This window comes from Pinus tabuliformis, chromosome Q (assembly GCF_031772625.1).
Source record: "Pinus tabuliformis cultivar Carrire ecotype Pingquan chromosome Q, CPIR1, whole genome shotgun sequence".
NCBI classification, from domain to species: domain Eukaryota; kingdom Viridiplantae; phylum Streptophyta; class Pinopsida; order Pinales; family Pinaceae; genus Pinus; species Pinus tabuliformis.
The window spans coordinates 1,215,756,851-1,215,768,579 of record NC_142296.1 but is presented as its reverse complement, the minus strand read 5'-3'; the positions used below and the strand labels follow the sequence as shown (position 1 = coordinate 1,215,768,579).

The 11,729-nt window shown below is 37.5% G+C and overlaps 1 protein-coding gene across 2 annotated transcripts; it reads right to left on the bottom strand.

Moving 5' to 3' along the window:
• Nucleotides 1–763: 763 nt before the first annotated feature.
• LOC149224151 (E3 ubiquitin-protein ligase UPL3-like) lies at nt 764–6,015 on the bottom strand. 2 transcript variants are annotated; one of them, XM_089386020.1, is made up of 4 exons: nt 5,959–6,015; nt 5,630–5,800; nt 5,379–5,540; nt 764–843 (listed from the first exon to the last, which is right to left on the bottom strand). In XM_089386020.1, exons 1-3 carry the CDS (start codon nt 6,007–6,009, stop codon nt 5,379–5,381), a joined length of 384 nt encoding a protein of 127 aa, XP_089242146.1. In that variant the 5' UTR covers nt 6,010–6,015; the 3' UTR covers nt 764–843. The 2 variants fall into 2 exon arrangements, with proteins under 2 accessions (XP_089242146.1, XP_089242145.1); XM_089386019.1 differs by lacking the exon at nt 764–843 and adding an exon at nt 2,020–2,050.
• Between the last annotated feature and the right edge of the window lie 5,714 nt (nt 6,016–11,729).

The following is an 11,729-nucleotide window of genomic DNA, read 5'->3' as shown; positions in this document are numbered from 1 at the left end:
TGCAATTAATGATTTTACTCTTGCAATTCTTTAATTTCTTGAGATGCATTTTGTAGGCGCCTTCCTCTACCCATTTTTCTCTTTAAAGTGCTTTCTTGAACTTGCTCACTTGGTTATCACACTTGATTGATTTTTATGCGACCTTAGGGTGTTGGGTACTACTGATAATGCACGCCAAAGTTCGATTACAATCTTGAATTTAATGATTCAGCTCACCCTTTCTCAAAATAAAACATTACCTTGGATTACAACCATGACCTTCCCTTAAAAAAAATCACTTATCACTCCATATTACAAATCAACTTATCACTCTCAATATTATCACTCCAAATTTACAAAACAAAATTACACCTTATCTCTCTAAAAGCCCTACTTTATGATCACTACAGGAAATATCAAATCATCAACCATATGCCCACTATATATAAATCATAGCTTAAGACACTAATTTATGATTTAACCCACCAATTTAATAATTCCACCTGTGTACTTCTCACTTGGCATATAAGATACTCTGAAAACACTTTTTCCCTTTTAATTATTTTATCACTTATACAAAAGTAATAAAGCATGATTTCAACCACGGAATGTCGTTAAAATAAAAACCTATGCATTAAGACTTCTAAAGAAACAAGGGGAGCTGCGACGCAGCGAGTCCCTGCATGAAGTTGAGCCTGTCTATTACGCAGAGGAAAACACATATCAATATATAGTCAATGGCATAAAACAATGAACTGAGTTTTTAAGAAGCAAGTTGAGCCTAAATCTTTTATCTTCAAGATCAATATCAAAGCCTCCACGTTCACTATAGAAACCACAGTGTACAGTTGTTGTCTCCTGTACCTAAACAGAAAACCAGTCCACAAAATTTAAATACAAGTGTTGAGATTAGGCACCGCAAAAAAATTGTAAGTGTATTTAGTTATGCATATGACAAACCATGTAACAGTTTAGAACATCAGACTCACAATCAGTTAAAGTGTCATGCATCCAGCCAAGCATACGGAACAAATTGTTCACGTAACATACTGTTGAATCAAAAGCAATATTTGGCCAAAGTTCAAACATTTGGGCCCCCACAAAAATCTCAGAAATATCTGGTATCTGGAGGCAGCTTATAACCTTGAAACTTTCTTGTCTCTCTTGGAACAGCATAGAGCACACTTCTAACAGGACTATCACTGGCCTGTTCTTACCAAACAAATTGCCATGTGCACGATACAATAATAGCAAGTTGAGAAGCAGGGTAGCTTCAGGATTATTTAATCAAGTACAATCATGATAATAAATGTGTGTGGAAACAGAGCAGTGAGACTCCTACGTATTTCTATGGTTGAGCTGTTGACATTCTCTCTGTCCCTGGATGAAGTTGGTGTACTTCTTGAACAAGCTTGGAGTAATTGAGAATGTTTCCCTTGGTTAATGGAAGTGTTGGTGCTGTAGCAGCTATGGGCCTGGATTGCTCCCTTGTTCATGGGGTTTGATCTGGAAGCCATAGAGTTGGCAGGGGATATTGGCTTCGTAAGCATCAAAGCCTGGATTGCTCCCTTGGTCATGGGTTTTGTTGAAGAGATCACTATAGATCCACTGTCCTCCTATAATATCAAAAAAAATAAAACCAGAATATAGAAGAAATACAATAATTTTACCATTCAGTCTCTGATCACTGAAAGGCAGATTGCGAACAACAATGACACGGCAGTCCCATTGACTTACTTTAGCGGTCATTTGTTGGACATGAATAAAATTATCTTATGTTGGATGGAGAAATGGTATATGAACATCCTTATTCTCATCTATATTAAGTGGTGTTATAAATCTGCTTGTTTGATAACTGGATTAGCGTTTGTTGAAGAGATCAAAATAGATCCATTGTCCTCTTATGATCTCAACAAGATTAAACCCCGAATATGGAATAAATACAAAAATTTTAACAGCAAACCTTGTGACTGACCTTTGGAATTTTACCATTCAGTCTCTCACCAAGTTTCTTTCCTTCTGCTTCTTGTTCCAACAATGTGATTTCATCCCAAAATGCTACATAGCACACCTGAATTTCATCCACTTAAATCAGAACTACTCTGATTTAATAGCAAATCAGAATAACTTGAGAGTTATAAATGTTGACACAACAGCTTTAAAATTGTTCATAAATCTTTTATCTTCAAGATCAATATCAAAGCCTCCACGTTCACTATAGAAACCACAGTGTACAGTTATTGTCTCCTGTACCTAAACAGAAAACCAGTCCACAAAATTTAAATACAAGTGTTGAGATTAGGCACCGCAGACACAGGGTAATTCTGAAAAGCAGTTTCTACATGTCTAGTTCATTGAGAGATGACATCTGATAAGGTGGAGTTAAAATCTGATTGACTGTAAGAAATAGTGATGAAAGTATTTTTGTGCTTTCAGATTCTGAATTGTGACATTTTTAAACTCAGTTTCTTCCCTGTAACAATGTGTGACCATAACTGCCCTTCGATGCCAAGAAGAGGCTCACGAACATGAAATTGGATTTAATTGTTGCAATTCCAATACTGGAGGAATGGATTAAGCGTATAACCAATTGATTGAACACTGTCGTGAAACTATTGGGTGTTAAATAAAAGATACATTCATTTCATCTATTCACAATGATGCTAATTGCACTATTTATGCTCAGTGAGCAGTTAAGGTGCAATCACAGAGTTGACACCTCGGAATTAGTCATCTTCATTCATGCTAGTGTGGAATCGTGGATTGTGAGGTCAAAGTATGACGGGTCACCTTATTTACGTTTTGGAACCATTTGTTGTTGTCACAAATTCTGTTGAGGGAAGGGCTCTGTGTTGTTTTTGTTTTTGCTTTGAGATAAAAATGGATGTTTTCCCATTTTGTTTTCTCTGTGAACTAAAGCTCTTCTATTTTATAACCATATTTGGTGATTTCATTCATAAAGTGTAGTTGGAACTTCAAGTCGGAAACCTGTTAATAAAGAGAAAAACCTTTGTTGTACATTATTTGATGTTGACTAGCTTTATTAGCCTACCATTCGAAAGCCTGTTAATAAAGAGCAAAACCTTTGTTGTACATTATTTGATGTTGACTAGCTTTATTAGCCTACCATTCGAAAGCACTCTCCTACAGGCATGACAATATCAAATTAAGGGTTGTATCTTTGTTAAGCCTGAAGTTGGGTAAGGTATACTGGCCTTAACGATAATTAACCTTCCAACACTATTTGATTCATACAATTCTAGCTTGCCAAGTTGATTTGTAATGAATATGCCATCCTGTAGGAAGATTGCCAAGCTCTTCTTTAACATTAGCAATATTGAAGTTACCATAAAGATTCCATGAAATAGAAGCAAATTTTAGGCTAATTCCAAGTTTATCTTTCACTAGTAGTGTTGAGGGATAAATGTTGGGTGACTATTAACTTCATTATCAAAACTCAAAGTAGTTCGTGAGTTTCTGTATTATGAAGAATGATCTCTGCTTTTAAAACAGAGTATGGCCATCAGTAAGATACAGAAGATGTGTATATGTGTCACATGAACAATTATGGCATTACCACAATAATCTATGAAATGTTGAAATGAAGCTAACCCTTTGCAACCATACTGTAAGGCCATGGCATTTATTTCTGTTTGCTAGGACCAAGTTTGGCCATAGGAGGAATTCTTGTACCCTCACAAGTTCGTTGTAACCTTATTAGGGTTTGGGCAGGGGTGTAGCATTAGTAACTTGTAATAAAACAACAGATCCCTATTGTACAGTCACATCACTGCTTATGAGTTATGCTCAAATGATGTATGGGAAAAGAGAATTTTGGTTGCACCTGCACCCCATTGTGGGATATGTGGCATAAAAATCCTAACAGTATGTATTTCATCAATAATAAATTTTGGGAAATGTTGTAGTTGTTGATTGATAGACAAGAGTATGGCCATCAGTAAGAGACAGAACATGTGTATATGTGTCACATGAACAATTCTGGCATTACCACAACAATCTATGAAATGTTGAAATGAAGCTAACCCTTTGCAACCCTACTGTAAGGCAATGGCATTTATTTCTGTTTGCTAGGACCAACTTTGGCCATAGGAGGAATTCTTGTACCCTCACAAGTTCGTTGTAACCTTATTAGGGTTTGGGCAGAGGTGTAGCATTAGTAACTTGTAATAAAACAACAAATCCCTATTGTACAGTCACATCACTGCTTATGAGTTATGCTCAAATGATGTATGGGAAAAGAGAATTTTGGTTGCACCTGCACCCCATTGTGGGATATGTGGCATAAAAATCCTAACAGTATGTATTTCATCAATAATAAATTTTGGGAAATGTTGTAGTTGTTGATTGATAGACAAGTCTAGATACATAGCACAAGCATCTGCAAATGTTAAAAGTCTTTGATCCACAAGCCACCATTGACAGTTGTGCACCATTTGAGGTATGTTGGACCTGGCAGTTGAAATGAAGCTAACCCTTTGCAACCCTACTGTACACCTTCAGATCAGGTTTAAAGGATAGCTCTGGATTGATTTCGGTCAATAGGAATGCTACAGTTTTGTCACTACCCTGGACAGCAGATGAAAAAACACAAAATGCAAAACATGCATAGACTGACATTCAAACTAAAAATTGCAACAGCTTCGCTATTCACTTACAGAGAAACGTAAGTTCTCCCGGTTGAATTGTGACAATTTCGTTAGTCATGACTAGTTTTATGCCAGGTAACACACACCTACAATCCAAGCCACAAGAAACAATTTTTTGGGCATTTGTCACTACCCTGGACAGCAGATGAAAAAACACAAAATGCAAAACATGCAAAAGGCTTGGACTTGGACACAAGTCACTGCAAGAGATTTGCAATCCCTAGAACTCTCTGCCAACAAAAGATTTTCCGGTAAACTCCAGCCTCAGCCATTCTTGTAACTACATAGCTACTAACAAAGACCAAAAGCAAAATGCCTGGAAATAAGACACTACATGAGATTTGCAATCAATAGAACTCTCCTACAAAGAAGAAGGCTATTGGACAGAGGGGCAGGTGCATGCATGTTCATATAGAAAGATATAACTACTTCAGTTTTGCTACAGAAAAACTAGAGTTCCACAGCAATGGCATATGCATTTTCTTTATAATTTGTCTAGCACATGAAGTTAAGAAGTCGAAATAACATAGAATTTGAAAAACAATAATGGGAATATTCTAAATGAAACTCCCTGACTCTCCAATACAGATAAATGTCTATTTTATTTTATTTGTCTAGTACCATTCAAGAAAAATCTATTCACGTGTGGTTTCAGATCGGATAGTCAATATGTGTCTCAACTTTTTAACATAGCACGAATAACAGTCAGATGAACGATAATATTTTAAGTACCTAATCAGTGGGTCTGTCCAGAGCAAGGGAACCTGACATGCCTGGCACCAGGCTAGAACCAGTGAGAATATCTCTAACAATGCCGCTTATATTGAGATCAAGAAGTGCCTTGGCAGCTAAAGCAGATCCACCAGCAAATTTAGATAGAATCCTAATCAAACCCTGCAAGCCAATTGATAATATGAGACCATGCAATAAGTTATAACAGAACCTTCCAATTTTTTTAACAAATAAGTCACTTATGTTGATACCGTATATGTGGATGTACTAAGAGATGACTGGCCACTTCCAGAAGTACCGACAGATATAAGTCTTGCTGCTTGTGTAACCAAGCCATGATTACAGAGTTCATCTAATTTCTCAGAAGAAGAGGCAAAAGATTCTACAATCCGAGTCAAACAAATACATGCATCTTCGACCACCTGCGTAACAAATATTTATCATTGGCCAGAGGAGGAAATGTACTTCAAGGTAAACATTCAAAGGATCAATAAAAATTGAACACAGAACACAAACAAATATCTTTATAAACGCACTCCTACGTTAAATATGAAAGGAGAATATGCAAAAAATAGATTACCTTTGAGTCATGAAATTGAAGAAGATTTGTCAATATTGGCACAGCATCCATTACAAATTACCCTCTAGTGCATTCCAAGAGCAGACTCAAACATAAGATTAAATTTTCCTATATAAACAAAAGCTAATGAAATACAACTTTTGCGACTGTACGTGAACACCGCTGGAGAAAAATTCCAGATAAGATAGCACTGCCATTAGAGCACCAGCACGAAGGCATCATCCCTCTTACAATCCCCCTTAGCAAACCCTGAAAATATACTTACATGTATCTCAATATTATGGCCGGATCCTCCTCCGCTTGTCCGCCCCTTCACAGATTCATAACATGCCAACAAAAGTAAGCTCTCAACTGTACCAGCTCTCAACTAAGAAACGACAATGCAACATCAAATTTCAAATTTAAATAAAAATAAGAAAATCAACCGATGTCAATAAAAATAAAAATGAAAGTTGAAACTTTTATCCACCTTGTGGGCCCTACATGACGGCCATGTGCCTAACACCTATCTCCCTAGCATAACACATGCAAGCTATACAGCAGGCCACCTAAGGTCGCATCAGGTTAACAGCTGTGATCAGGGAGATTGAACCCTGAAACCCGGGCACTGTAGCTGGTGGAATACTACTACTCAAGTCCATCCTCTTCCTGGACTGAAGAAACCCACAAACGCATATTTGAAAAATCGATGGTTGCAGACCTAGACCTAGAGTGGAATCCTTTTCCATTGGAGGATGATTTCTTTGCCATCAGAAAGAAATGGCTCTGCGATTTCAATTCGAATGTGAAGAAGGCCATAGAGAAGGAGCCCTTCATTTATCGCATCAGAACTCTAGTTTATTGTAATAATGGCTTGTATCCCTTTAGCAAATCGTTGTCTTAAGGAGGGCTAGGTTACCGGAAGGTCGGATGCTCGGACCAGAGAACTCTCTTTCTATCTTGTATTCTTCTATGTCTTTTTCGTCATATCTGTGGAAGGGCTTTCAAGGCCATTTCAGAGGCAGTTACGAAGCATGGAGTACCATAGTTCCTCTATGGCAGAATTGGGGCATTAGTTTGAGGAAGAGCATGTTAAAATGAATAGGCTATTGGAAAAACAAAGGAGCTTCGCAGAGGAGGAGCGAAAGGCATATAAATTGCTCAGAGAACTCTCTTTCTATCTTGTATTCTTCTATGTCTTTTTCGTCATATCTGTGGAAGGGCTTTCAAGGCCATTTCAGAGGTAGTTACGAAGCATGGAGTACCATAGTTCCTCTATGGCAGAATTGGGGCATTAGTTTGAGGAAGAGCATGTTAAAATGAATAGGCTATTGGAAAAACAAAGGAGCTTCGCAGAGGAGGAGCGAAAGGCATATAAATTGCTCATGGATATAAACATGAATTACTGTAGAGTAAAATGTTGTTGAGTTCAGAAAACTACCCAAAGAGTTGCGTAATTAATTAAAGAGTTTGGAAGAACTCTGGCTTCCTCAAATCTCAGAGTACAGAGTATCATGAAAAATCGTATTATGATGTTTTAGAATTTTTTTCATGTGGATTTCAAAACTTCAATCTCTATAGGTATTGAAAATGCATCGTTCTTTAAATTGGAAGCAGTTTCTAAAAGGATTTTCAAAGATTCAATATTCAAGAGTATTGAGGATGGATTATTTTCCAATTTCGTAGCAATTGATAAATAATTTGGTAGTATTAAATTCTCTACAAGAACTCAATTTTTGAGGGTTGCACATATGGAAGTGCTCATGATACATGTATCAATTAGCAATTTAGCTCTAGACCAACCTATGTACAAATGTATCTAACTTACAGCAGTGCAGCGAAGACTCGGTGAGTACTGGAGAATTCTTCAGAGAAGATCTATCGCCTCTGCAGGTGCTCTCTCTTCTCTCCGTTTAGCATGGGACTCTGTTCGCCTCTGAGGGTTCATGATCTGGCTGACGGTGCAACCTGCAAATTCCTTGCTTTGTGTAGTCGTCGTGTGCCTTTTCTGCTGTCTCTACTGAGGAAAACCAAACCCTTAAACCCTCGAAATGAAGCCCGTAGGTGACTGGAAGGGTTTTCTCTGATTCAGAGCACGCCCAAAACAATCCATCATTTGCTAATCCATTCCTTCCGCCTTTCCTGAGTTCTTTCGGGAGTTGAATGTGGCCTTTCATGCATTTCCTAGAAGAGGTCCAAATGTATGCTCCTTGCTTTGTGTAGTCGTCGTGTGCCTTTTCTGCCGTCTCTACTGAGGAAAACCAAACCCTTAAACCCTCGAAATGAAGCCCGTAGGTGACTGGAAGGGTTTTCTCTGGTTCAGACCACGCCCAAAACAATCCATCATTTGCTAATCCATTCCTTCCGCCTTTCCTGAGTTCTTTCGGGAGTTGAATGTGGCCTTTCATGCATTTCCTAGAAGAGGTCCAAATGTATGCTCTTATTCCAGCCACCATAATGTACAAGACCAGGCTCTGGTTACATGCAAGGTTTTCGTGGGTTACTCTATCAAGATCGACTAGTGTGTCGGCGCCCAACTCAGCTTCAAAGCTCTGATGAACCCTAGCTCCACAAGCCATCCTCGTTCCTCCTTCCCGATGTGAGTGAAACTCGAGACCTTTGTGAGCGAAGTCGAGTGGTTGAAAAAGATTTGCAGAAGCATATGGCGAGAACCTCATTACCCACCCGTCAATACCAGCACACCGATGCGATGCAGCACAACACCTGTTAACCCTGCGACCTTAGGATATAGTTTACGAAATCGGGATATAGTTTAGGAAATAACGAAACCTGTAAGGAAGTAATGCTAGCATTAAGGCTAACAGTTAACGGTCAGGCACACTGAAATTAGCGATAACTTGCAAATTAACCTAAGTTCGGGCCTCTTCCGCCTCGGGAAGAGGCCAAATAAGATGGCGAAGGAAGGCTAAGAGTTAACGGCTTTAGAAACTTAGGACATCCGCGCTCTAACCGCCGTATAACAGAGAAGCAAAGGGGTCAACTAATGCTAAGTCGGGGTCCCTGCTATTACTATAGTCCCTGCCGGATGCCAGATGGCAGGGACTAAAAAGGTTGTGAATTTTAAAAGGAATATTTACCAAAAGTCCAAGTAAGTTCCTTCGGTATGGATAAAAGCCACTTTTATTTTGAAATGAGAATGCAAGATTTTGGTGGTGAGAGCTGCTCACCAAGTTTTTTTTAGAAAACGGCCTTAAGCACCAACTTACATACTCTTCAATAGTTTAACACGTAACTTTATATAATTGAACAGCCAATACCAGCTCTATATGGATTCTACCTCCACAGTGGTACCTTCATCTCATCAATAACTTGTGCTCTTCCCATTGGGGCCAACAAATCTCATGGTTTGCAACTCTATTGGGCTCAACATTTGGATTGAACCAAAGCCTAAGACAAACCATCACAAATGTATCATTTTTTCTGTAGTATTTTATTAGTTAGATCCACATCCTCTGCACACGTTCTAAATATCTCCGCACCTCGGCTGGCTTATTCCTTACACTGAAATTGTTTCATGCTTCATAGGTAACTATCTTGAGTTTCACAGACTCATTAGTTTAGCACAACCAAGTTGGTACTTAATTTTATGTACACGGCATTCTCTATTTAACATGGATAGGTCACTCAATGCAGGTTTCTCTAATTGCTGATTTCTCTGTCCGAATGAACATCTTTCCCTCACAGTTCACACTGACCAAAAGAAGAGCTTGAACAAATGAACAATTTCATAAAAGTGTGCACACCATGCTCATCACATTTTTTTTTTATCTTGGATGATCTTGAATAAGTGTTTATTAAACCGAACATAATTAAAAACCAACGTGAAAAATTCAAAGACAACAAAGTATTTTCACGATTGGGATAGAGCAAGTGGCTCTACCATGAACAACGAAATTCTATATTCTCAAAGGAATTTTTTTTATCTTGAGAGGATAATGAATGGAAGCAAACATTCATTCCATATTTCTTTCATACTCACAACTCCAATTTCCTTGCGCGAACTCATTTGCTTTCAACAAATATCATTTGACTTCATACAATCTTATGCGATGGATATTTAGATACAAGACAAAATAAACACAACTGGTTGACAGAAATGCACATCTAATTAACTCAAAAATCTTAACATATTCAAGAGCGTAGAAATAGCAGACCACATGAGGCTTCCACAGATCCAAAGAAGGAAAATTGAGATCCACCTTGCCTGATACACCACACACCTTTTCATTAGTCGTGGGGCCTTGACACGTCCACCACACAATGCAAAAAGAATTCTCTCAATCGAAAAGAGAAAACCATGAGCTCTAATACCAATTTAAGTAATTAATAAAAACAATATATCAGCAACAAGAGACAGAAAATTGGGAGAAAAGGCTTTGAAGCTTTAATTGGTTAATTTACAAAAATAATACATTGTTCACACACATTCTCACAATACATGAGGCTTCATAATATCGAAGTGAGGTTATCATAAGAAATTACCAATTTGGCTAATTGGTTGAACCTCCTTCACAACATTCTCCACAATATCTTCATGAATATCTCCACAAACATCTAAGATGATTTTTTGTGATTTCCATCCCTAACTTATCTAGTGATACTTAGACTTATAGAGTAAGTATACTTTCATATTGAATAATTTCTTATGGATTATTCCTTCACACTACCTTTAATAAATACGTAATCCATATTTAATTTGAATGTAATGATTATTCATATATGTATGAGGCTAACAATACCCTTATTCACACTCCAATACCAGACCATGCTATATGGAAAAGGTGTGACCAACTAGTCATTCCACCACGGATGAGGATAGTGGAGCATGGGACCACCTCCAAAGATCACACAAGACAACATTAAGGATCTCTTCTCATCTCGAATCATATCACATCTTTTCCATTTTGGTGATTTCTATATACTTTTTGTTTTCAAGAATGTATCAAGTTGTTTTATAAGGATTAGAGAAGTTATGCCTTAGGCACGCTTGCATAGATGATTAGTTTAGCTAGCTATGGCACTCAAAAGATATTTTTTGTAACTATTTTGTGTTGACTCCCCCTATACGAGGTAAGAGGGAACTTATCCGGAGGGTTCAATTTTCTATTCAAGAAACAACTATTCTTCAACTTTGGGTAGTCGCTCAAACAAAAAGACATCTATGTTATTCTAAAAGTCTAATGAATACGTTTATGGTGATTCCAAGCATTCTTATGTGGATTATCTATTTTCCCTCCATGTATCATTTTCATATGTGTTTCTTTCCTCTCAGAAATAGTGTAATTATAGTTGTTGGAAATAAATCTCGTATGTCAGATTTATCTATGTCATGTTTTCACAGATGATGGTACCTGTAAATGTAATATTGAAAGCTTTAATACACACCTCATGGTTTCTAATCTCATCCATTTTTCTCTACATCGCTTTGTTGAAGTTGAATGCACATGATTTTATTAATTATCCCTATGTGCTATACTTTTTATTTATTTCTTCACTAACCTATACTATGACAATTTAGAAATCTCCATTAGTTGTGTGTAGGCAACCATGGCTCAACATTACTACTTTTCCATAGTATTATGTCAATATGTATAATGTGTTTGTTCATTGAATGTGTTTATTGAGACAATTCAAAACCTCTAATAGGTTTAAAACCTTTTTGTGATAAATATTTATCTAAAGGGAAATTATGATGTCATAGGCAGTGACACCTATGATCAACCTGGGGTTGTCTCTAGGAGCCACAACATCTCCTATCAGATATTTTAGGG

Coding starts and splice junctions, on each gene's coding strand:
- LOC149224151 (XM_089386020.1), bottom strand. CDS start 6,009: ATGGATGCTGTGCCAATATTGACAAATCTTCTTCAATTTCATGACTCA. Junction 5,801..5,958: donor TTCAATTTCATGACTCAAAG/GTAATCTATTTT, acceptor TTTGTTACGCAG/GTGGTCGAAGATGCATGTAT. Junction 5,541..5,629: donor TTAGTACATCCACATATACG/GTATCAACATAA, acceptor ATTGGCTTGCAG/GGTTTGATTAGGATTCTATC.